Here is a 27,441-nt window from a genome sequence, read left to right on the forward strand (position 1 = left end):
TTTACTAAAGCTCAGATTATTGCTTTTAAAATATATTTAATAAAACCCGTTAGTTAATGGAGACTGTAAATGCACTACTGAGCTACTCTCTATTTGTGGTATTTTAAATTTGATTGAAAACAATTAGCAGACGAGAGAGATGCCTGTGAGCATTCATTAAAATGAGGCTTGTGGATTGTGACTGCTGAATTTCACTGTGCATCTGGAGCTGTTTACACTGATGGCACAGTTTTCCGTCACAATAAAAAAGGGACTGTTCCCTATAAAGGTTATGCTGGCAAAAAATAAAGTGTATTAAATTTTTCCAAAACTTCCCATTGAAAAAACAGCAGCTTGTTAACCACAGGGAATTTCTATATCAGATGACGGTGGCTCATGGACAATTTAATTTGTTGTTTAGTATAACAGCTTGTAAATCCTTCTCCAATAAATAACATGCAGTTGTAAAAGCTGACTGCTAATGAGATGATTGACCCTAAAGGTCATACTGGCAGAATCTCCCATTGTTTGCTTAAGGATATAATTTTCATTTCATCTAACTGAATACTGACATTCAAGAATAATGCAATGAGAAATTAAACAAAAATATTGCATTATTGGAGGAACTATGCTATTGTTTTATCTTTGACAAAAAAAAAATGTTGATTTGGACTGAAATTATACCAAGGCAGTCAGCTGATGAATATGTGGCTCTCAAATAGACTGTAGGAAAAAATGAGAATACTGAAAAGTATCTAGTAAACAAGTACAGTATCAAAAATGAGCTTGTTCTGAACTTGAACATTCAATTTTATTTTTCATTAAAACCAAATTCAAATCCAAAACTCATCTCAAAGTGAGGTGAGTGAGGTAAGGAGGTTTTATTGAGGTTTTGCTTGTTTTATATTAGAAATTTTTGTTGCTAGCTGTATTTTTAATATTGAGTGGATAGAAGAATCTTAGGCAAGATTTAAACTTAATGCACTAGAGGACAAATAATATGGACAACAGTCCTAACCTAAAAATGGTTTCTACGGTAGAAATCTTTAAACTTGCTTAACCCATTCTGTGTACCCAGTATTCTGAAAAAAGCATAGAATTAAGTACGAGGGTGCTATGTTATCATATACTTTCTTGGTATCTATTGTAGTAGATGTACTCTTATTTCATTCTTTCACTCAGCGTGCAGAAGAAACTCATACAAAAGAACTCCAAATTAGCCTAATATTGTTTAGCTTCTACCAGCTGTACATCATCTCCAGCATTACTTGTGTGATTTCTACTTCATACAACTCAGCAGCTGGAGCTGTGAGAAGTCAAGTAAGAATAACAGCAAAGTTAGCTCTTGGGGCAAGATCAAGATCCCTCTTTGATTTAGATTAGCATTTGGAACCAACAAATATTCTAGACATACAATAATGTGTCATTACAAAATAACTGCTTGAAGTCTGGAATTTAAGTTACTTTCTCAGACCCATCATTAGTTCTCATACAATTTAGTTACCATTTTCGTATAGGGAATATTTTGGAATTTCGTGTCAATATGCATGTTGAATCACTAATTACTTGGCTAATGTCTAACAGTATACCCAAAAGTGAAATATTTAACAAATACAGGCGAGAACATGCATTACTCATCTGAGTTAATCCAGTAAGACTAAATAATGTAAATGAAGTGTGCAATACATTATAATTTTCAACACATTAATTTGGGATAATCATGGTGATTACATAACCAGCTATCTGATCAAGACACACATGAACAGATCTGTAATAATACCTCAGATACAACAAATTTATTGACAGATATCTCAGTAACTTTGTAAATATCTGATATCTACTAAGGAAAGCATCTCCACAGGAAATACTCTTAGTATTCATATATTGTTCTTATCAAAACATTAGTTATTGAAAAAGGTCAAAATACTAGACCACTTGGCAAAATTATACTGATTTTACACAGGATAAGATAGCTTTGTGCATTACTCCAGCTTCTGGGTACATATTTGAAAATTCAAGGTACTTTAAAAGGGCAATCTCTGCTGTTTAGTTCATAGCAGACGTAACGTATACTAACAAAAAGACTAAAATTAGCACTAATACTCACAAATCAATCTGAAGAAAATTATAGGTTGTATGTAGGTAGATGATACCTCATTTTTATATTTATGCATATTCAAAACTTAATAAGAGCTATGTGCTCTGCATGTCCCATTTACATCTCTAAAGGTTCAACAACAGGGTATTCAGGAATTCCAGGGTCTCCATGGCAATGATGTGGGTTGAGCATCGGTTCCCTTTGAATAAAATGTGATGACCATATTTTTATTCTACTTGGCATTGGTTAACTTTGAGTATAGTCACAGCCCAGATCTTTATGAGAACTTCATATCCCATCATATTTTCCCCTATTCTTGGAGGAGAAGTTGAGAGGTCATATTCATTGATAGGAATTAAAACCAAATTTTGCTTGCCGGACAGAAGAAAGAGTGGGGATTACAACAGTTTTCAGAAAAGGTTTGATTATGCCCTTGAGTTTCTAATTAACAAACAATGAAATATTCAAATATCTTTAAAGTTTCTTTTTACTTTGGAATCCTGCACTGACAGAGAAGCAGTATCAGCAAGAATGAGTCATCATCTGCTTAATGTCCCATTCTTAAACCATTTTATATCCCCCTTTTTTTTTTTTTTTAAATAAAAGCCAATTATGCTGCCCTGCAGACATCGACTTAATGTTCAAGAATTTAGTTTTCAGTGTATATCAGGGCATTTACTATAGCATCACCTGGTTGTACTCTCCTGTAAGATCCATGTTCTTTTTAGCCCACAGCACAGACTTCTACCATCTTAGTTAAAACAGATTCAAACAACACAATTTTCTAGTACAGAGAAGCTGTCAAGGAATAATGAGGTAAACATAATTTATCCACAATAGATCCTACTATTTGTCAGTTTAATGAAATGGGAACTTTTTCAAAGAAATCAAAGGAAAGATAAGTTTTGTGATTTAAAAAAAATCCCAAAAGAAGGAGATAAACGTTAAGCATCAAACATCTAGCTCCACAGAAGTGATAGATCATCACAGTTGGAATTCCAATTACAGATGCTTCAGGATTTGCCAGATTCCCATATAAAATACCATATTTTAAGATTACCCATCTAGAATCACTCAAATATATTTTTTTTTTTGTCTATTGATTGGCAGCCAGGCTCCTGATTTCCACTGGTATGTTCTCCACATTGGCATTTTGTTTAGAAAGTTTGTAGAGATGCCTTGAATAGTCAGAAGGCTATTATATTAAATGAAATTTGCAGACCTGTTATTAGTTTGCTTCTTAGCTTCCTGGTGTCATGCACAGCCAACATCACTAGTTGTCCTTTTGTTTAAGAATTAGTTCCCTCTCTGAAGATGGCTGCTTATGGTGCTTGCACTGGTGTTTTCTACTAAAAAGGATAAATTTTTACTCCCCTTCTCAATCACCGAAAGAAAACACAATCCAAAAATTACATCTTGATCTCTGCATGAACAAAGTCTTCACTGCAATATTTTCAACAGTTAACATCAGTACAAGTTGTCATGCTGTCCACACAACAAAGCTGAGGCTAAATGACAGGAGCCATCATTCAAGCAACCTTTCACATTACCACTTGATACAGCATTCAGCCTTTATATACAATTACTTTGCTGTCACAAGAGGTAAAATAGTGTTCCTCCGTCCTCTTTCTTTCTCCTTCATAAATTAAAAACTTCCTTACTTTCTTATTTAATCCTTAAAAAAAAATATGAAAAGATGACAAGGAGTTAAAGAGGTTGAGTGGCATGAAACTTGTATTTTGCAGCATAAAACTGCTGGAAAAGGGATTAAATATTTTTTAATTTCCTTACAATTTGTCACAGTTGACACAGTGCTGCAGAAACATGGAAAGAAGGTTTTGTGGACTTTTGTTTTGGGGAGAAGTAGTAAAGACCAGCAGGTGAAAGTATCTCAGGCAAACATACAGGTTTTCACAAAAGGGTAAAATGTGTCACTTCTTCCTCACTATCATCTGACTTCCAAAAAGTTTTCTGTTTTCTATCCAAAGGCTAAAAAGCTTCATTTTTGAACAAGTTTATGAAACTTCACTTAGGAATTTTAATTGAACACTGACAGTAGCTTCCATTCCTCCACTATTGTGAATATACTTTATATGTGCCATTTTTCATTTGCTAGTCTTTTAATTAAGCATCTGTATATGTTTTTGGAGTAATGAACATGGATAATTGCATTTATGCTAGTATAGGAAACAGTATATAATAAGTTTGTTTACACTACCTAGGAAACCACAAACTTCTATGCATTATATTAATGGCAGAGACATTTCATCAAAATGCCTGCAAACAATACTAAATTATCTTCAATAAAGAACAACTGAAATCTTTACCTGATGAGAATTAATTGTTTACTGTTACTGGAGATCCCAGAAGAATTAGCAACTTACTCTGTAGAACTAATTTTTTAATAGATATGAGAGATGGCAAGGTGCAATGAGAAAAATTGAGCGCTGGATTAGTTTGACATATTGGCCTTATGATTCTTTGTAGTGCCAAAAATTTACATCAAATTCCAAGTCATCAGCGTTTCCCTTCATCCTCCAAAATGGAAACTAACTCACTTTTAAATCTGCTAATCAATGTGTATCTGAAGATGCTCCCATGTCTTAACCACACCAGCCCCTTCCTAGCAAATACTGCACCTCAGCAGTTTCGTACGACAGTCCTTGTAGGCAGGACTATATAAACAGAGGTACAGTAGAAATTTCACTTCTATCACAACTCTAGGAATATGATCTCCTTGTGTAAGTGCAAGTCAGATGAAGATGGGGGTCATATGCTAGCTTTGTAGGCACATTAACAGTAGGTAAAAGAACCCATCTAATAGGTTGAACTTACTTTAGTATTTTCCTTCCTACCAGTCGGAGGTACTGTTTTGGGTTATAAAAACTCATTAGAAGGGACAATTTTAGATGCTGATGTGCAACATAGCTGTGCAAACACTGTGAACTGTTGACAGAGCTGTTCTTTGCTTTCTTCTGAAGGAGAAGTGTCTACCAGTTAAAACATACTGGTCATGGTATTTGGGAGCAAGCATGCTGTCCAGGTGTTAGCACTTTTTTAGAGTACAGACTGTTAACTGTGTGTTCCCTGCTGGGGAATGCATGATTCTCAGGTCAGAGCTTGGATTTCTAAATCAGAATTGAATACTGAGAAACCTAAAAGAACACAATAAAGGCATTTAAGGCTTGAGTATTGTGTATCAATGAGAAAATAAGTGTCTGTGGCTAGAATAATTTTACTTTATTCATAGGCTGGCAATGCAGGGTATTACACTGTCTGAACGAATTGCACAAAGGATTTTATTGGACTAATCGGAGCCCCTGGTGAACAGACCTAATTACTGAACTGCCATGGAAACATCAGCACAGTTCCAGGTGATTGATAACTTTTGTTATTTCCAAAACACAGACAACAGGGAGAAGGAAATATTTAGATAACAAATAATGCATAAATGTGAGGGGAAATGTCATACCTTTAAAGTATGTTGCTCTTTTATGGAACTACTGTTATCTCATCCTTTTATCCATAATCATCATAAAAAGCAAAACAGAAGTCATTTGCAGACATTCTCTTCAGGCCTACTTTTTTTCCTTAAAACACTGAAGGAAAAAATGCCTAGGACCTCTTATCATATGGAACAAATAAAATGACAAACAAGATGAAAGCAAAATTGCTAAACAGGGATTGTTACACAGATGTTACCAGGGTTCATGTCCACACGTGGGCATGATTACTCTAGCAGAAATCAAGAAGCAGGATATTAGGCAAACCCAGTGATGTCAGTTCTCTTCACTGGCTTCAGCTGGCTCTGGATTACAACTTCACTTTACTGAAATTACTGCAGATTGGCATTGGTGTAAGAAATATTTAGGAATCTGGATGGATAGTTTATGGACTGTCATTACCTAAAACCTTCTGGATCATAACTGTTATAAGAAAAGCTCATCTGTCTAGAAAGCCACCCTGCTTATTTAGTTGACAGCCTGACATATTATGTTGTAATAAAAAGGAAGAGTAACAGGGCTGTCAAGAATATTGCATTTCAAGGATTTGAACTGAAAACTTTCTTCCAGTTTTACAGAGAATGTATTTCCTTTCACAAGACACACCCTTCCATTTTTTGCCAAGATAAGGCTCCCTGTATTTCCTTCTCCTAACCCAGCTGAGAACAAAGGATAATGGCCATTTGTCCATCTCCCCATGTCAAAGCTGCTCGTTCAGAAGAACAGTGCCTTGATGTGTATGCCAATCAGTTTTAAAGCATACTGTCAGCTGGGCCAAACTACCCAAGGATACACACACTCACAGTGCATGCCATGCAGGGCTAAACTAAACATCACTGACATTTAGAATCCTCTAGTCCCAACTCCCTTGGGAACATGAGCAACTAACCCATACTAAGTACATTTATTTCCTAGCTTGTGGACAGCACATTCTGGATTCAGGACATGCTCAAATCACTACTTATCTCTGTCTGCTTAGATCTAGAAATACAAACATATCATTGAAATGTAAAATTTCTGAGCATGGGAGCTGCAGCTCGTGCCACATGATCTCCACTGAGATTACTGTAGAGTGAATAAAAGCCAAATTCAAACTAATGTCAGAAAGAAATAATTTTAAACAGAGCAACCTTCATCTTCATTTCATCTCACTGATATGATGCAGAAAAGGCCTTTTATGAGCAAGGGATGATTCTAAAATTTTTGAAGGTTCATTTCAAAAGCTTTTTGAATGATTATCCAAAGCATCCCTTTGGTATAAAAAGCAGGCCAGAGTAATTTTTTCATCTCTTGAGACTACCCTCCCCATTTGGACTACTCAGAAATGCCTTTCCCACATAGTACTTCCATTCCACTCATAGGTAGTTCACAGGAGTGCTGAGACATGCAAATTATTAATTTACAGAAAAAAAAAAAATCGGGATTTTGAACGGAGCAAGAAATTCTAGACTCGTTCATTTTAAAATATTACTAAGGAACGACGTGGTTCACTCATCTGAATGTTGAGAAATCATTAATCAGTTGGTCACACTGACATTAGACTCAACGGAAGGTTCTTGTTCAGTAGAAGCTGAACAACATCACAATTATGTTAAAAGAAGAGATTGTAATCAAATCACAGAAACATGAAATCTGGTATTTTCTGTTTCACTTCCTACAGTTACAGCGTATTCTGTTAACTTGTTCAAGCTATTGTATAGTCTACTTCAATACAAATAGGAAAGAAGGATATCCTGGTCTTAAGAGGACATGCAGAAGTTTGAGGTTAAGATTTCTGTTTTATTACATTTTCTCTGTGGCCCTACACAAGTCCTTTAGCATCTCAGTTCAGTTCCTTAATTTGTGCAAGGTGGTTAATAGCACGTTGTGACACCTTAGAGGTGTTGTGCAGGTAAACTGTTACAAAAGCAAGGCATTCAGCTACTATAGTAATGGAAACTAATATACATTAGAGAGACAGAAATATATACCTCCCCTTCCCTTATCTTAGACTGTTGATGGAATCAAGAAAAAATTCTTACAGTGTCTTGAAATCTTAGAGTCTCAAAAGTCTGGTTATTAATTAAACTATTAATGCATTCTTTCTGTGCTCCACTATGAAGGCAAATAACCAGGCTAATTATTTAGGAACAGCATGTGAATAACAGCTTTTTTTTTTTTTTTTTTTTTTTTTTTTTTTTTTTTTTTTTACCTCCATTATAATCTTGTCTCTAACCAATCTGGTATCATTTGCTCCTTTTTACCTTATTTTCTACCTTTCCACTTACCTCAGGCAATATAAGGGCAAATTCTCCATATTCTTTCTTTATTGATGAGATAGACTTCTGAAATTATCTAGCTTGAATGTCACATTTTAAATTTTTTTTCAGAGTCTATTATTTAAAACAAGTTTGTCTTCTGTTCTTTTCCCACAGATATTCATTAATACAGGACCAGTTCCTGAAAAGGACACTATTTTGGCACATAACCTGCCTGTTTAAATGAATGAAGTTATCATTAAAAATCAGTTATTACCCAAAACTCAAACATACCTCAAAACATGTGATGAACATAAAATTCATCAAAGAGGGTTATAATTTAAAAAATGCCAAACTGACTAAATGGTATTCACCTTAGTAAAATACATTTACCTTCTTGTCAGAAAACAGAATAGAGGTGGGAAAGGAGAACTGTCAGGAGGGTGATTTTTTTTTTGTTTCTGGCGACCCCACATTAAATAAAAAGTTTGGCATGCAACACATTCCACAGGAACATCATCAGCAAAGCACACAGACATGTCAGGAATATTTTTTGACAGAATAGCACATAAAATAAGACAGGCACAGAGTAAAGGGTAATGAGAAATTGACCATTGTTCTGAAGTATCTGCTTGGGAACTATATAAATCCTCTTTATTGATCCATGTATTACAATGACGATTCCTACTCAAAAATTCAAGTTATTTATAGTATCATATAACTTCTTTAAGCTTATTGCATATTTTTGCAAAACAGGATCTAAAACTCCTTTTTTCTTAACTCTCAAGAGGAATTAATTTTGCAGGGGACTAGATATTTCTAATCTTCGACTTTTGTGGTTCTTGATTGTGATGCCTGTCTTTACTCACACTTAGCAATATGTTCAGTATTACTGTGAGAGTGCAAAAAAGTTATACTCTGGTCCCCTGATGAGACAGGCATACCACTTTCTGATAAACCTGAACTCATTTAGGCTACATCTAAATAGATAGTCCCAGGAATGCATCCAAGGCTCAGTATCCTACCTCCATATACAGTCCTTCCTCATACACTCATTTTCATGGAAAGACATTCCAGACTCAGAGGGAAGGAAGATACTACAAATTTTGGACTTATTTAGAACATATACCAGCAGGGAATCAGATATCTAGGTATTTCTCAAAATCTTTCAGTACCTCTCCCCACATTTATTGGAGATGCAGTCTCAGGTTTCTTAGTGAATTGATTCTTACTTTGCTTTTTAAATACCTGGATAATAACAGTCAGATATAGCCAGCTGATCCAGAAACAATGTGGTTTTTTTGTGGTTTGTTGTGTTGGGGGTTTTGTGGGTTTTTTATTTTTACATGCAGCTTAAAGAAAAAAAATATGCTAAATGCTGAAGTCATCCCATGGTTTCAATCACTGAAGCTCTCATGGACTTCAGCTTAGCATATTGGCTTATGCCAGCATCCACCCCAGGGTCTTAGCCACTTCTGTTGTAAAGATTTTTTTCCTTCTGTCCACTCAGAATTATCTCTGTTGGAAGTTGTGGTCATTGATGCTTGTTCTTTCCCTGGTTGCTTTCAGGAAGAGTCTGACTCTGTCTTTTTTATTATTTCCCTTTAGGTATTTGAAGACTGCCACTAGGTTCCTCATTCCCCTTCTCTTTTCAAGGCTAAACAAGCCATCCTTTTCATTCTCCAGACTGGTTTAGGCTCATTACTTTTCACAGATAAACATGGTAATTTTTCAGATATATACAACTAAAAATGATGTGTAGATGGTTAGGTGCACAGAAGCTATGGAATTTCCATCCTTGGATACTTTCAGAATTTAATTATACAAATACCTGAGCAACACTGTCTACTTTTAAAGTTAGAGCATTGAGAAGGAGGTTGGACTAGAGACCTCAGGAGGTCTCCAAACTATTTTGTTCTAAGATTCTATGGAAAATATGAGAATGCTCTCTGGCATCATGCTTCTGTGATGTTCACTGCCTGCTAGACAGCTGTGCAGCACAGATGCTCATACCTGGCTCAGTCAGTATTGTCCACAGTGTGTGTATCACACTGAAGGATTCATTGGCAATCAATTTCAGGCTTAAACCTGTGACTTCAAGAAAAACTTTGAGTTATCTAGCTCTTTTTTAGCATTAATACTAACATCATCAGGATCATTGTAGTTCCCATATACAAGTTAGTGGTGATGGGGAAATCCATCTGTTCTGCAAAATGGTCTCTAAAGAAAAAAAAACATTACTATGTTCCTTTGTTGCTGTGAAATTCTACTGAATTGGAAGAAAACAATTTCTTTACCCAATGCTGTTTCTCTGAAATGGACCAATTAGAATGGTTCCTGTTTTTTGTTTTTTGGGTTTTTTTTTTGTTTGTTTGTTTGTTTTTTTTGTTTTGTTTTTGTTTTTTAAAAAAGATCAACCTCACGTATCTTTCCTTCTGTTAGCAACAGGCAAAGGAGCTGTATAAATACCATCAAATCGAAGAGATGAAATACTGCAACATCAGAAAGAAATACAGTAAGATGTTTGATTGTCTTTCACCTCTGGGTGAAAGGCAATCTGAAAAAAGGAAATTCTGTTTAAGGAGTAGTGAGATGATCATACATACATTACTGCTCAGATCATGTGATGATGATTCCTTTTATAACAAGAAAATATAAGGTTGCTTGTGTTTCAGATAAGAGCAGTGAAGAAAACCTGAGTGGATGTATATGTTTTCTCATAATTGTCTCACCAGAATAGAAATGCTTGAGAAATGTATAAATTGGGTCATTAATCCTGTTTATAAAGACTGAATGTCAGTGTGTTAAATGTCTATTGTTTGCAGAATCTTCTTCAAAATTTAGATAATTTATTTGTCGTTCTCTCCCATACTCTGCACATATGTTCTGTCTCATATTTATAATGTATTTGGGAGAAAGATATTCTGGGGTTTTATTCTAATTTATACTGCTTTCTGCTCTGCTACTCATCCCAGAAATCACTCCATTCCCAATATGATTTGGGGTTTACTGCATACACACTAAAAACAATTATACTCAGAGTCAGAATGCAACACAGTGATGTGATTATAAGTGACACCTTATGTTTTAGCTGCTCATTCACTTTCAACTCTTGTACATTATTTGAATTCTCACCAGCTGACTGGTACAATTTTGAACATTTTCAGCTTACACTGCACTACAGAACTGTAAAGCCATTGGGTACAAGCATGAAAGTTACAATGATGTATGAGACTGCCAACGTAATGGCAATAGCCTGCAAGTTTGAAGCTTATTCTCTATGTTTGTGTCCTCAGAGAAAATCACTGCAGTGCTGAGGGCCATATTTTGTGGGTTTAAGTGTTAATTAAGTGGTGTATAGGTCTCACTCTGGTTCCCTGCACAGGGAAAGCTTTTACCCTTTGAGCTAGGCAAACTATTCACAGCAGTAATTTTTTTTTTTCTTTTTTTCAGCTGTACCCCTTTTTCATCATTAGCCCTTCACAACTTCTAGAAACTTGTTTGAATGTTTCTGTAAAGCATCAAGTGCTATGAATACAAACAACAGTCTGTAAACACTTCCAAGTGTTCATAATTTGAATTTCAGCTTTCAAAGAATATTGAGTTCCTAGGACAAGTATAAAAAATGATCAATACTTGCTTACCTGATCAGGTATTAGATTAATCAGGAGGTGTTGTATTACATCTGGCTCAGTGCTTCAGCTTGTTTCTCACTGAATTTTTTGTGCTTAACCTTCCACATACAAGCAATCAGAAGCAAATGCCAAACAAGAAATAGGCAAATTAGCCCTACAGCATTCGCACCTGGTGCAGCAGGCACTTGCTAGGACAAAGCAGTTCATTACCCCTTTACTCAGTGTTGCATTCTTCACAATAAAGAGGCACACTGACAGAGCCCTACACACCTCTACCTTAGGCTACTATATAACAAAAGGGTTGCTTACTTCCCACCCAGAGTTTATGTGGCTAGGTCCATTCTCTGAAAATCTTATTCAGCCTACTGTTTTCCAGTATCATATCAAAACATAAAATTAGGATTAAGAAGCATTTAAGAGCATAGCACTAAAACCTAGAGCACCATCTGTGTATTCCCAACAACTTTTCTTACACCCTGTAAACCTCCTGTTCACTCTGAAGTCCTCGTGTTTTTTACCTGTCATGACTTCCAACGTTTGAATGTATCCAAGCTCTCTATGAGGACTACAGCTTTTATAATTCCTTCTTGAAAACTAATTGATATCAGCTCATCAAGTTTCATCATCCACATAAAAGGACCACTTGTAGCGATAATGTGTGTTCTCTTAATAGAAATAATTTTCCTATGACTGTTCAGCATATGTATTTGTTTCCACAAAATATTCCCCAAAGCAACTAAAACCACTACTGAAATAAAATGCTGTAGCCACTGCTCATAAGGAGAAACAATAGATTTCAGTTTGCAAAAGAGCTGTATGCAAATTGGTACTTGTAATCAGGCTTGATTGATGTAGGAGGAACCCAAGAATATTCAGCAGTGGCGACAGTTTTCAATATAAAGGTTTCAAAAAACCATACCTGAACTCTGATTATATCATCTCCTGAGTGGAGAAAAAGGATTTTATCTGTGTACTCTGATCCACAATGTAAACATTTGGTGTAGTATTTCTTGGGGCTAGGAAAGCTAGCTAGCAGACATTGATTTCAGTGCAAGTACCTTTCTGTGGGAAATGAAAATTAAAACTAGACCGAATCACTCTGAAAATTTAGGAAAAGATACCTGGGTTTTTATTTCTTTAATTTTAAATGTCTTTCTTTTTTCTTTCTATTCTCAATTAGAAGTTGGTTTGTGATAATAAAACTCTTCACATCATTATGTGTTCATTTGACCATCATGATAAGATAAGGGGAAGTAAATTCTCAATAGATTCTGTTTGTGTCACATTAGGGTTACAAAAACACCCACTCACCTAATTCTATCATGCATATTTAAGTGATAAATTATATTCAGAAACAGAAACTGTGGAAAAACTTGAAAAGCAGTTATTTAAGGCAATCACAGCTTCATAAAATGATAGTTTTCTTCCCTATTTAATATTAGCACCCTGCCTGAAAGGGAAGCTTTCTTACTAGAGTCTGAATAAAAAAGCTCTCAAGCTGCCATGTGGACAAGACCAGACACAATGCTAAATTTAATTAATTAATTAAACAAGAAAAGTATTAATGAGGATGTGACAGAGAAAAGAGCGTAATGTACCTTTCTGCTCTGTTCAGATATTAGGCTGGGTCTATACAATTGTGGGCTGAAAATTTCCAATTTTTCTGTAAATTATAAAAAAGAACCATCAGACATTGACAGTCTAAATAAAGCCTCTTTATCATCAACTGTTACTTTTATTTAAGGAAGAAATATTATATACAATAAAATAAATGGCTGCTGTTTCATGTGAAATAAGAGGGTTGGAAAATATCCATTAAAACGCTATAGCATTTGATGATTCATACTTGACCTTTTTCTGCAAGGATTAATTGTATCTCCTGCTCTGTGTTGCAATGACATTTTACCTAACAATACCCTGCCTTTATAACAGGTTATACTGGGTTGCTACAGCTTGAAACAGTTAAGACCTGAAACTGCAAAAATTGAAAGGAAGACAGTGCTGACTGGAAGACTGTAAAAGCTGTCTTAATACAAAGACTGTAAAGCTACATCTAACCCTCTGTAGATTACAGGCTCTTGGCCACCTTCACCACTTTGCCATGGAACTTACCTGGCAGGAGGCTGGGATAACCCCCTGCCTTAGGTAACCTACAAAATAACCTTGTCCTTGATAGTTGCAGCAATACCCCTTGGTTGTGTGAAGGAGGGAGGTCATACATATTGCAGAAATAATCTGTTACTTACCTCTAATCAGCTGCCCACTTGCCTGTACCTCTCAGTTGAGACACTGGACTGGGACTCTGAATTCAGCTCTGGATTACACTTGTGTATGTGTTTTCAAGTATAAAACTCTATTCTTTCCTTGTCCATAGGTTTAAGCCATGACATACTTTTCTGATAAAATACAGGAAACTTATTCCTCAACAACGTCTGAAGAGACTGAGGTATTCCCTTGCATGAAAACCTCACACCAACTGCATGTGAATACAGGTGTACCAGGGTATTTGAAAATGAATCCAGAAGTGATCACATCTGTGACTGGAAATGTGAAACTGTTGGAGGTTGTTTTAAAGGTGATTCAACTGGTTTGCATTGCTTTCAATTATATAACTCATATTTCAGTTTTAAAAATGCACAACTTTTATTTTCATGTTAAATGTTAAAACTACCAGCTTGTGCAATTTGGCAGAATGAACTGTGTCAATGTTGCCATCAGTGAAAGTTCCATTAACAGATAAAGAAATGACCAAAAGACACACACCGCCACCACCACCACCCCCTGCCATATAACCTGTTTTCAATAATTCAAAAACCAAGGAGTTATGAATAGCAGGGTATTGACTTTTTTTCTGTTAAAAAAAATAGTTTGAAGGTAAAAAATCCGGACTAGACTTAGACAACACAAAGACCCCAGTAAGCTGCAAAATGTGGACCCATTCCAGAATCATTCATCCTTTTACCATCAGTTATCTATGCTACCTGCCTTTTGTCTTACTGGCTGTTTATCCTAAACTTCAAAAAACAGAACATTTCCACATCAGTAAAGAAACAAATCTATGTGTTCATGAGCACCATGGAGTGAGTCTGTATATCAGTATCTACCACAGAATAGCTGGCCGTTGTTCATTGGATGAACAGGAATTTGAAATACCAGTATTGGGCTTTAAGTAGTTTGCTGGGAGTGCACAGAAAAAGCACAGTTCTATTTTGCATACACTGAGGAGGATCTTTCCCTGCATACATGTGGTGTAGTGAGAACTCTCTAGAGGAAGATCTGCAAGATTTTTATTTTGACAAGACTCTGAGAGGGTACTACTGCCCTCATACCATCAATGCTTTCTCCATTCATGTAATGAAACAGGTAGCCTCCACTCATCCCTTCTATCTGCCTGTCATCATCACACATCTTCATTTAAGCAAGCATCTAAAATAATGAAGAAAAGGAGTTTTGGAAATTATTACATATCCCATCTGAAGAGAATGCTGAAATTTTCATTTTGTTCATTTCACTGGTTTGATTTTTGCAACGTGTGGGGGTAGGAGGAGAAAAAAGAAGGAATAGTTGTGTTGCAATGCTAATGAGCATATTTACAAGGCTCTGCCAGAAATTCTGTGCTTCAGCTTGCTTTTATTAGCCATTTTGGAAGATGTCTTAGTTGCAGTTGCACAAAAAGCATTGTCAGGGCTTTTATATTTTCTCATTTAGAATACTATGACATTATTTGGAGAGGGACTAGTTCTGCAGCACATAAGCCAGTATCAGTATTGTATAATACAGCAGCTAGACTCATTTTGTGGTGTGATTACAAAACCCATCACAGTGAATTATACAGCAAGTTAAATTGGTTTCCACCTTCTGCAAAGCCAGAATATTATCTTGCACAAATAGTGTACAAATGTAGAAATAATACAAGTCCATCTTATCTGAACTATAGACTACAGAAAGCTTCCACTGCTTACTCCATAAATACTCTCTATCTGCTGCTAATGACACCTGTTACATTCTGAAAGCAAACTCTAATGGTGAATACTCCCACCTTATTTTTTTTTTTTTTCCTTTTACTAAGCTTTAATTTATTAGGACATCCTGCCACTGATACAAACTTTAAAAATCTGAAAAATATTTTTTGGAGCAACCTCTTTTCACTTCTCTTGATCTGAAATACTTGTGAATGTGTGTTGCTACTGAACATTCTATTAACTAAAAAGAACCACCACTGGCTTTAGATTTTTCAGCATCTTTTTAAAACAGTCCTTTGGAATAAGGAACCCAGAGTAAGTCTTCCTGTGATAGGTTTTTGTATTGCTTCTAGTCATGCTTTTTATTTCTTTTATGCAGTACTTGAACGTTCAAGTAACAATACAGTCTTCTGACTACATCTGAAAAGTAAGCCACTTGCATACAGTTCATAGGGTTTTTTTGGTTTGGCGTTTTTTTAAAACATAATAGGATAGTAAGAGAGAAGGAAGAGAGGCTTCCTGGCATACCTGCTTGTTTCCTGTCACTGAACACCCAGCTGAAACCAGCTGGGAAAGAACTACGTAGTCTTAATGAACTTACTTCTTAGCATTATGTTCACAGTATTATAGCTCGGGATAGATGAACTGGTGGAGAGAAGGGCAGGGAAAAGGAGAAAAACAGTCAACTGTTTGAAATTATATCCTGAGAACACTGGATACAGAAACAGACTACCTGACTGTTTCCTACAGCTGGACAGACCTTGGAGAAGCTTCCTAAGCCCATTTAATCCATCTCTAGAATTCAGTGACCATGGAGGCTGTTAAAAACATTTGCCACATATGTAGGTACATGCAATTACATGGATATATTTGATTTATTTTTCTCTGGATATTAAAATCAGCAGATCCATCTCTAGCAGAGCTGTACAAATAAAGTTATTTTGATCATACTATTTTGCAGACATTCTGTCTGTTCTCCAGATTGCGAATTGTTACTGCTGTGCTGCGATATAGTTGATGGTATGTGAAGTTGCCATAGTGTTAAATGTTTCTCCTGTGATCAGCAACTGCTGATTTAAATGAAAATCTTCAGCCATTTTCTATCCTGTATATTCCACAGTCGTTTCAAATTCATCATAGACAAAAAGGTAAAAATGATACTAGGTGAAAAATGTATTGTGTCTAAACGAGCTTTCCATGATTTGATTTCAAGGTCACAGCACACAACTAGCATATGCTTTTTTCAGTTACTCTAAAGGACAGAACAAGTTGAAGACCTTCAGTCACTGAGTTATAACTAGTAAACATGTACATACATTCACTTCACAGGACTTGCATATTGAAATGACTGAGCTGAATTTTGTGTCTGGACAGTGTCCAGGCCAAAAATTTAGAATTCCAGCTTTTATGTGTGGATGATTTACTTTAGCAGTTCTGATAAATGAGACATAGCTAGGTGAAGGCAAGCCAGAATCAATGGGACTCTAAGGTGTGTGGCACTTGTAAAAGATTTTGAGAATTTAATTCTCAAATTTATCAGTATTAATAATTCTAATTTAATGCATTTTCCTTGTCACTTACAATGAGTCAATTGCTAATTAAATGTTGTTGAAAAAGATTAATTACCATTTTACATGCTTAAAAAGAATGTTGCTAATATGTCTAAATCTAGATGTGAAATGTAGAATATGATTCTAATTCCCCCAAATACCATTGTTATCCAAAACAATTTTATACTGAATTGATTTCATTGTCAAAAAAGGAGCAACTACTGGAAAACTGAATGATGAGCATTTAACCCTCTAACATGTATTGCTATAAATTTTATAGTCAAATTACATGGAATTAGTTTGAAAAAGGAATCCCTTTTGGTGGGATAGAAATGACTTCAGGAAACAGCATGTCACTATTGACAGATCAGAAATTCATTTTTTTTTTCTCCCCTTCGCATTGTAGATATTCATGTTTAAAACCTGTATAAATGCAAAATTTACAGCTATGCCCACCAGTAGTAGCTACCATCTCTTTTTGACTGACAATGATGAGATTTCTGTCATGCTTTGCCTCTCCTACAGTGCCAGTGATGGGATTTTTTTCCCTGGAAACCTTATTACTGAATGTGCTGTTGTGGTCTCAGATGGAACTTTCAATCAAAAAGGCAATCAGAAGGTTATCCATTTGTGAGTTATCCTACAAAAGAGCTTTACAAAACTCTGCACTATATACTATAACTCATAGTCGGAGCTACTTGCCCTAAACGCTTATGTGACTATAGACAATAATGTGATCCATATCTCAGTGCACCTTCCTTTGCTCCCAGGATTGGGATGTAGACTAGAAACTGGCTCAGTCTTAAGTTTTGAATCAGCCTTTTCCATTTTCACTACTGTTAGATTTAGCCTGGCAATTCAGAACACCCTGGCACTTGGTGCAAGTGATTAATTAGTAAGAATGGGTTTGGTTGTTATTACAGTCTGTTTGTATGTTTGGTTGTTATTATAGTCTGTTTGTTTGTATTAAGTATGTTTGATTTCATGGAAATCTTGATGACTGCTTCTTTTCTGTCTTTAGATGACTTCACTGTTTAGTTTATAGTATTACAAAAATTGCTAAAGTTATTCAGAGGCAATTTTTTTTAAAGCAGTATAACTGAAATGAATTGGATACTTCATTAATATCAATAGAATGTTTATAATACATATAGAAGTGGTGTTAGTGTGCTAGTTGTCCACAAACTGCAGACATTAGAACCAGCTATGCCACAGCTGAAGCAAAGTAAATGTTTCCATTTTGAAATACAGGCAAAATCGGGGGTGATGCTTTAAGACATTTTTGTTCACAGATCAAACATAACTGAGAAGGGGATTGTTTTAACTGGCAATACTTTAACTAAAAAATTGTGAGGTTATTCTTCAGCATGGCACAGTGAATTAGACACACATAACTCCTGTGGTCACAGGCTGCTGCATATCTAATTCTGCAAACACTGTCAAAAATTGCTTCAAGTAATATCCTTTTTTATTTTGACTGTATTCAACTAATAAATAAATGATTTTGAAGGAACTACATTCCTCAACAAACCATGGAGTTATTCAGGCAGATTTCTTTCTGCAGTGTACAGGTAAAACAAAGAAAAGCAATAACAAGAAAATTATTTATAAAAATATATTTCACAAAGTAGGAAACAATACAGGAGTTTCTCTGAATACAATACATGGAGTAAATAAACAAACAATAATATAGCTTCAAAACAAAGTAGAAAATTAAAATGATTTGCATGTAATACATAGTTTTATTATACAATTGCTACTTCTAAATGGCAAGTTTGCATTACAGATTGAGTATGCTTGCAGCTTCTAGTGTTCTTTCCCTGTGTGCAAGAGCCCTGGTGCATCACTATGAATATTATAGAAAAGAAATGCTAATAACATAAGCAGTAAAATTATGTACACACTGGTTCCTGCTCTAATACAGTGGAGAACTATAAGCATGTTTTTTACTGTACTGTGTTATGTGTGGATTTCTAAAAGTCTATAGTTTAAATATTCACATGAACCAGTTTACTTCCAGCTGTTTGTGCTTGTATTAAAAACACCAGGTATTAGATTTATGAAGAAGATATAAAACTGTCAAAAGTTTTCTCTGGGAAAGTTTTATTCCTGCCAGCATTCTCTTAAAATTCAGCTACTGCAAATGGATAGGTTACTGCTTTAACCTGCAACAATTCGTCATTTTTCTTTTCAAAATGTACATGTATTAAACATTCATTATATATAGAAAAAAAAATCTAATGGATATAATTTAGTTTTCTTCATAATCTTACTCTATAGATTATCAGTCTTAATAAATAAAAGCAGTAATGGACATCAATAAAATATTTATTTCAAAGATTAAACAAATAAATTCGATCTTTAGCAATAAAATCAGCAATTCTTTCATATATGTAAGTCCATCCCCTTGCACAGTTTTTTTCTTTCCTTTCAGAAGACGAAGCACAGGATTGATCCTTCTTCTAGAAAAAGATCCTTTTGTAAAGCAAGGTTTTTTAGCCCTGCCTCTGAATCTCTGCACATTAGTAGGATTTATTACCCATCACTGGAATGGATTAAGAACATGTGAATATTTTAAGGCTTGACACAATATTTAAAGATGATATTCAGTCTGTGGTTATGTGGCCAACAGTTACTGTATGTACAATGTATGGTCACTGCACAGTAGAAGCCAGTAGGAATTTACAATGCTATTTCTATTCAGCATTGCTAAGAAGACCAAGATATTGCTTTTAACATTTCTGTGGTGGGATCTTTGTTGGCAATGCAGAAACAAACCATTAGCTTTATACATACTGGCAGGAGCTACTGTTCAACAGCAAAATCCCTGCAAGTCCATTTTCTCAGAAAGCACCAATTTCTTTTTGTTCTTTTCAATTCACTGAAGATAATCAAAGATCCAAATCTCGCATCTTCAGAGTGGTCAAGTGAATATCAAATATCCAAAGACTTCTAGACACTCCACATACTTTACTTCACACTCCACAAGACTTAACCTCCTAACATATACTTTTTTTTTTTTGGTTCAACATTACAATGTAGTTGATTTTATAGATGACTGGCGCTAAACTTGCCTCTAAAACAAAAAGCCACATTAGTTTTATCTAACAGCAGTGGCCCTAGAATATTACATGATCATTAAGTCAACAGTGAAAAAGTTTGTAATCCACTGTCAAGTTTCTTTGTCACTTTCTCCAACTGAGTAAAGTTCTCCAAGTCTTTTAAAGCGAGGACCCCATTCACTGAGGTAGTCAAAATTCTGATCTGAGTCTGATGTAGAGGACTCCAATGAGCTAAGGGAACCAGCCGCTGACCCTCTTCCTTCATAGCCATAAATCTGGATAGAGTCATATGGTGGAGCCGTGGGATCATTATCGGCTTCATGAAGCCTCACATTAATAAATTCATCAACATCAACACCATTAGGAACAGGTGCAAGACCCTGCCTGGGCATAAATTGAAGATCAGGCTTAATATCCTTACGAGGCAAAAATCCATTAATTCCATCTGGATTTTGCAAAGTTGCAATGTCAAAAGCTTCTGTATCTTCTTCTCCACCTCCTTCATCATCATAGCGAATAATATTTTCCCTCACATCTTCATCGTCTTTGATGATTAAAGGCTCATTCTTATGTCTTCTTAGTGTCACAAACAGCACCACAATGACTGCAAAGAAAGCATCACAGGCTGATTAGGTAAAAAATGTCCCATCAAAGCACTACATGTTAAGTGCAGTTGTGGAAGTTGATAGGTTGCTTTTTGTGAAAGTAAGAGTAATAAGTGTAGTGAAAGACCTATAACTTCAACCCCATTCAACTGATGAAAATTTGATCAGAAGCTCTTGTTGGTCCTCTAGTTTTCTGTTATCTGCTCATGTTTACATCTGAAGCTCAATTTTATATAAGCAATAAGATTTTTCATGATTCCATTTTTGAGCCTCAAATTTAGACAACTTTTCCCTTTGAAAAAGTTACAAATCTAAGTGAAGTCATACTATCACCATTCACTGAGTATTAGTGTATAGTGATCTACATTATGGATGGGAATTTTCTAAAATCAGAGGGTGTTTTTCTGAAACCATAGCCCTGATGACAGAAGGAAACAGGTGTCTTTTTTTTTTTTTTAATGTGTGTTGCAAAAAACTCACACTATATAATTGAAAAGAGAATGAGACAGGAAAGGAAAAAGAAAGAGCTTACATACATCAGTTTCAGAATCATGGACAGATGCATAAACAGCTCTAAATTGGTTACACTTGTTTTTGCAGCCTAATGCTGAAATCTCAATTACTGATGTAAATCTCAGTTACAAAGTGAAGCTGCAAAGTGCAGAAATAGGCCTCTTCCTTCGCTGTTCTCTCCCTCGCTTGATGCTTTATACAAATTTTATGTTTTATTAAAATATACAGTGCTTTTTATTTTGTAAAACTGTAATGTCTCTTATGCCATTACAATCCAGAATAAACTCATACAAGTCTTAGAAGACACAACAAATCCATTTTCTGTCACGTGCATTATAGACTGCGCTCACCTTGCTGCTTAACATACCTGATTTGATTTTTGATTTCATATTCCATACCTGTTTATTATGTAACTTGTGTGTAAGACTACTTCAGATTGGGACTTTGCTTTATATGCTTTTGTTCAGTTCTTGGTACGGTAAGGATGCAGTCCTGACAGGTGTCTCAATACTGCTGCACATTATATAGTATTAGCTTATATGTCTTTCTGTGTGACTTTCTTCCTTACTTATAGCCACCCAGGAATCAGAAAAATTTTGAAATCTGTGAAAAGAATACATACCTAGCAGCAAAATGATGCATGCTAATATTGCAATTAGGGCTCCCATACTGAGTCCAATGGGAAGTACATATGCTTCAACATTACATGACTGGACAATACCATCACTGCTGCAACCACAGACTCGAATAGTGAGAGTGCTAGTGCTGCTCATGGGAGGATTTCCACTATCACTTATTATGATTGGCAGTAGATACACTTCTTGCTTCTGCCGGCTGAATCCACTATGCTTTGCCAATATGCTGAGAGTATTATCTGGAAAAGGGAAAATTTGCATTGTTTCACCACATAGAACAACTGCTAAAACCACAGCTTTTTCTTAATGTGTGCAGAAAACCTCCGTATAAACACATATACACTTTATTATAGTCATTATACTGGCAGCATGTATCACAGAAATCCTTCCCTGTTCTGTCTGGCTGCCCATGCCCCAGCTGAATCAGTGCAACACAAGCATTTTTCTTGTGTCATGTGGTATGATCATAATGGCAACCCCTCACCTTTTTCTCTGCATACATCCTATAGATGTCTTCCCATCATGATTCATCACTGTTTTTCAAATCACACACTCATAAAAATTCAACCAGTACAACAAAGAGAGAAATTAAATGTTAAAGTAACCCAAAGTTAGTAAAGCACATCCATCAATTAAAACAAGTGTTCCATGCATTATAAAGCATAAATTGCAAACTATTTTTCCCTGCTATGAAAGATTATTCTTTTTTATCAATGAACAACAGGAAGACAAACAAAGGAAAAGCAGAATGTATTAAAAGTTACAGGCCCAGTTTTCAGGGATCTAAACATTTACTGGATCTCAATGAAAACAGAACAAACCAAACCAGAATGTGTGTTCCTATGAAGGCAGCCAGAAGAAATGAGTCTAGGACATTCTTATCTCTGCACACATATGTAGATAGTTAATTTTAGAAACATGTAGAGGCGTCTGACTACATAGCATCCTACCCAGACATAAAGTTACTTCTTATCAGCTCTTATAACACGTCAAATATGCAAAATACTTCAATTTACTTACATAATTAAATATTCACTTTAGCTTTTAACAGTTTTATTCTATGGAATAAAAAAAATTAATTCAGTATTATGAGTTATATACTAACAGAGTGCACGTTGACATGTACTAGTTTGTTTCTTGTGTTCTTTCATCAAAAATACCACCACAAGTTAAAAAGATTCCAGCAGGCACACAGAATGAGAATGCATGTGTGTTACTGGGGAATCCAATGACCATTTAAAAATAAAGTTGCACATCGTATTTGGGAGGAGACTGTAGTTCCTTTCATTAACCTTTCTTCCCTGTGCTACCAAAGTTAATTTTTCTGAAGTAACATGAACAAAAGTAAGCCTCCTGATATTTTATGCTATAAAATGGGCACGTGCAATCACTAAATGTCATTCCATGGAAGGAAAGAAATTACTGTGAATTATGTGGTAGGCATAAGGAACAGAAACTTGAAAGACAGGCAGTGTTCATATGACAGATACAACAAAGACCTTATTCTTTAGTTTAAACAAAAAAAAGGTACATGACAACATGTGTATGCATATATCCATAGTGACTGTAAGAAAGCTTTATATCTATTTAGATCTTGGTACTGGTCAGGTACTCACCTGAAAATATGAAATAGTTTAGAAATGTTGAATTTGTACTAACTGTGATCACCAGAAGTATTTCTGACAGCTCATGCTATTTGTGCAGCATGTATCACTGCCCCAACATAAAAGACGTGTATGCTCAAAATAGCTGGCAGTCTATGAAGTACAAAGGACAGAGGAAGATGCAGAGAAGGAAGGGGGAAAACATTCATGAAGCTAATACAGTAAAGCCATTTTTCACGTCCAAAAAATATATTTAAAATGCAGTATTTTTTTCTTGAAGTCCTTAGTAAGGAGGCATATTAATGAGGAATAAAGGTAGTTACAGAATATAATGATTACAGAATTAAACATTACTAAACTTTATCATCTCCTGAACCTATAGCAAGATATCAATCAGTAGATAACTCCTACAGAATCACAGAATGGTTTGGGTTGGAAAGGACCTTAAAGACCATCTAGCCCCACCCCCCTGCCCTGGGCAGGGACACCTTCCACCAGCCCAGGTTGCCCAAAGCCCCGTCCAGCCTGGCCTTGAACCCTGCCAGGGAGGGGGCAGCCACAGCTGCTCTGGGCAACCTCTGCCAGTGTCTCACCACCCGCACAGGGAAGGATTTCTTTCTTAGATCTAATCTGAATATACCCCCATTACCCCTTGTCCTATCACTACATGTCCTTTTAAAAAGTCCCTCTTCAGCTTTCAAAGACAAACAAAGGAAAAGCTGAATGTATTAAAAGTTGTAGGTCTAAATTTTGGTGGTCCTAAACATTTATTGGGCCTCAATGATGTAAACAGAACAAACCAAAATAGAACGTGTCTCCTATGAAGTCAGACAGACAAAATGAGTCTATAGTTAATTCATTGCTGCCATAAAACAAAAGATGAAGAAAGATTATTTGATGCTTAAGCACATGGCTAATTGTGTCAAACAAGAACAAAGATGGCTTGTTTTCCCATTCAATGACTAAGAAACTGAACTTCAAGTGGGCTCCTGAAGTTCCTGGGTCTTTGATTTTGCAGTCATACCGTATCCCTTCCCTGGGAGAATCACCTACCAATCATACTTCTGCAGCCTGGAGAGGTTCTTACTATAATTTATATTCCAGGTTATGTAATCATTTCAGCATTTTTCATAGCATTTAGAGCACATAAGACATGAATATCATCCTAAATATCAACTACTTTATAGAGCAGTGTAAATATGGTAACTTCATAATATATTTGCAAAACAAAAAGGATTCCTAATAATTTTTCTTTCCAGGAATCCTAAGTTTTTATCTATTCAAGTTAGAAACAGTCACATCAAAACTGATGGCATCCTAGAGCTAAATAAATAGTCTAGCCTTCCTTGTGCCCTTTTTAAAATTAAAGGAAGCATATGTGTTTACTGAAGATAAATTTCAGATATAAGCTCTTAAGAATTCTGACAACTCAGAACCAAACTCCTTGATGATACTCAGTCTCATATGTGCCACTATGATGCAGTGGCAAAGTAAAGTAGGTTTTTAATCAACAATTAGCACACATCTACAATTAAGCAAAATCTGCCCTCCTCCTTCTTGGGTTGATTGTGTCAGAGATTTAAACACATGCATGTGCAAGTTAAACCACTTTCAGTGTCATACTTGCTCTCTAGCTGAACTGCAAGGAACAAAGGGAAATGTTTTGTTAGTAAAATAATATTGTAGCTAGGTTTTCCTGGAGAGCAGTATGCATGGCTTTACCAAAGAGTGACTACCATACCTATTGTAATGTGTACAAGATACATTTTTTTATCTGATAGCATTCTTTTCCTCCTCTGCACCTCCCCATTTTCAAACACTGAAAAATAAATGTATTTGTCTGTTTGACTTTCTCCTGCAAAATTAAAAATATCTCAGCATAAGTTGTATCCTTAATCCTTTTGCTTTAACCTTTCAAAGGAGAAGAAAATATGTGAGGCTCAATTTCCACCTCTTTCTGTCTTTGAGACAAATCCTACTCAGAAGTGTCACATCTGTAGTCATTTATTCAGAACTCCAGAGACTTTTACAGTTATATTACACAGTGACTTCTTGTGCTCTAGAAATCTGTACTGATACAGCCTGTTCCTTCCTGTAAGCCTGGTACAGTCCTTCTCTGTCCAAGCTGGAGGAAAGGACTGATATGCCAAGCCCTAGCATCCCTGCCCTTTACAGATATGCAAAAGAGGTAAGGCACCTGCTTCAGGAAGTAATGAAAAAAAGAAGCTGCTCTTGGTGACAGCTTCAGATCCATTCCATCTTTCTGACATACTCCCTGCTACTCTGCCTGGTTCAGAAAATTCTAATCAGTCAGAATCAGAAAGTAAAACAAAGTAAAAAAGGAAGAGTACTGTAAAGAAACAAACAAAAGAGGGAAGAAGAAAGTGAGAGGAAGGAGGAGGGGTGGAGAAAATAAAATGCCCATTTCTGTCAATCAGTGAAGCTGTGCCGAGTATAAGAAACTCCCTGGTACCAGTAATGGTTATGAATTCAAGTCCAAAAGACATGAGATAAAATAAAAGATAAGCAAGGTATTTGGGACACAATTTAAGTGTAAAAGAAGTTGTAATGGTGAACAGCTAGTACTATGTAAGAATAGATGCAAGACAAGCAGAGAAGAGAATTACAATTATTTTTTTTACAGAGGTTTGGGGTTTTTTTTGTTAAAAACTACTGTGTTAGACTAAAGTTGAATTTGTTGTGCCTGGAAAGAAACTGAAAAATAGAAGTAGTCAATAGGAAAAGCAAAATGAAATGACCAAATTGTTTTGCCAACAGATGGCAAGTACTCAATTTTGCCTTGGCAATTTTGTCTAGGAACAAATTCCTTTCTCTTCTTCGCTATATCCTAAAATAAATATACCTTGCTGTTACTGGTGATGTGACTCTTGAGTGAAGAACAATGAGTCTCTAATTGACATTTTAGTTGGTTCCTAGAACTTGACAATAAATCCTAGCAGCTGATTAGCAATAAACTCAATTTATCTGATTTGCTTTCTCCCTTCTGTGGACATTCCCCTTACTCGTAGCTGACAAAACAGCAGGAATCTCCTCCAGGAACAACCTCCAGCACTGCTGCATGAATTAACTTGGCAGCAGGTGCTCAGCAGGAGAGGGGACAATCACTTTCCACTCATCTTTCCAATTAACCCACTGATTCTTCATTATAGCGCTGTTCAGGTTATTTATTTGTTCATGTTACTTTCAGCAAAACAAGGAAAATTACATGCAGAAAAAAAGAATCCCTCTCTGTTAATAAAGCTCTGAGGTAACCTGCAAAGGCAAAGAGAGACTCTAGGTCTTTACCCCCAGTCAGTGAGGTATATTCAGGAGGTCCTTTGATATTCTCAAACAAAATGAGCCTCCCCAAATTCTGTACTCTTCTATGTGGGGAAGGGATTGAAGAAGTTCATTAAAATGCCAGAGTCCTATTAAATTCCATTTCACTGATGACGTACCAACTACACAGGATGGATTAGAAGCTATATTCCATCCTGCAGGTGTAAGGAATAGTGTAACATAAGTGACCTTAATAATTGTCTTCTCTCATCAGAAATTTTTGTATCAGAGTAAGGTCAGAGTAACACAGCTCCAGGAATACATAACAACAATTTAGATCTGGAGCTCATCCTTACCTTTTTTTAAACATAAAACCAAATCGGTCATTTAGATGACTCTCAGTTTCTGAAGCTTACAAGCAGATTTGCAAAACAACCATGAAAGAGACTGTTATGGAAATATCTCCCTCAGAGCTGAAACAAAGAATGACAATGCAGGTCTTTACAAGATGTCCAGTGTGATTTCTAGACAAAAGTATTTTGAATAACCACAACCAAGGACATGCTTCCTGCAGATTCTCAACTGTTCTCAAGATCCCCTGATCTCTTTTGTGGTTCTTGGATGAAAGATTTTGAGTAAAAGTAAATGTAATAATTTTAATACAAAGCTGCTTTTGAATTTGCTGGACATGAGTGACATTAATGGCATTGACGTCAATCTGGATGTGAAATTAGTAGAGAGGAGTCAACTTCATCTTCTACTTTGTACAAGAATGCATG

At 35.7% G+C, this 27,441-nt stretch overlaps 1 protein-coding gene across 4 annotated transcripts in view; it reads right to left on the reverse strand.

Moving 5' to 3' along the window:
• Positions 1–18,565: 18,565 nt before the first annotated feature.
• Positions 18,566–27,441, reverse strand: part of CDH8 (cadherin 8) — a 212,252-nt gene continuing 203,376 nt past the window's right edge. For 3 of the 4 annotated variants that reach the window (XM_026856641.1, XM_026856642.1, XM_026856643.1), the window contains 2 exons: positions 21,767–22,018; positions 18,566–20,630 (listed from right to left, as the gene is read on the reverse strand). In XM_026856641.1, the coding sequence (XP_026712442.1) occupies positions 20,137–20,630; positions 21,767–22,018 (746 nt within the window). In that variant the 3' untranslated portion in view covers positions 18,566–20,136. Of the gene's footprint in view, positions 20,631–21,766; positions 22,019–27,441 lie in introns of those variants that run through there. The other variant, XR_003399202.1, reaches the window with a different exon arrangement.

Source organism: Athene cunicularia (assembly GCF_003259725.1).
Source record: "Athene cunicularia isolate RWA chromosome 11 unlocalized genomic scaffold, athCun1 chr11_part1, whole genome shotgun sequence".
NCBI lineage: Eukaryota > Metazoa > Chordata > Aves > Strigiformes > Strigidae > Athene > Athene cunicularia.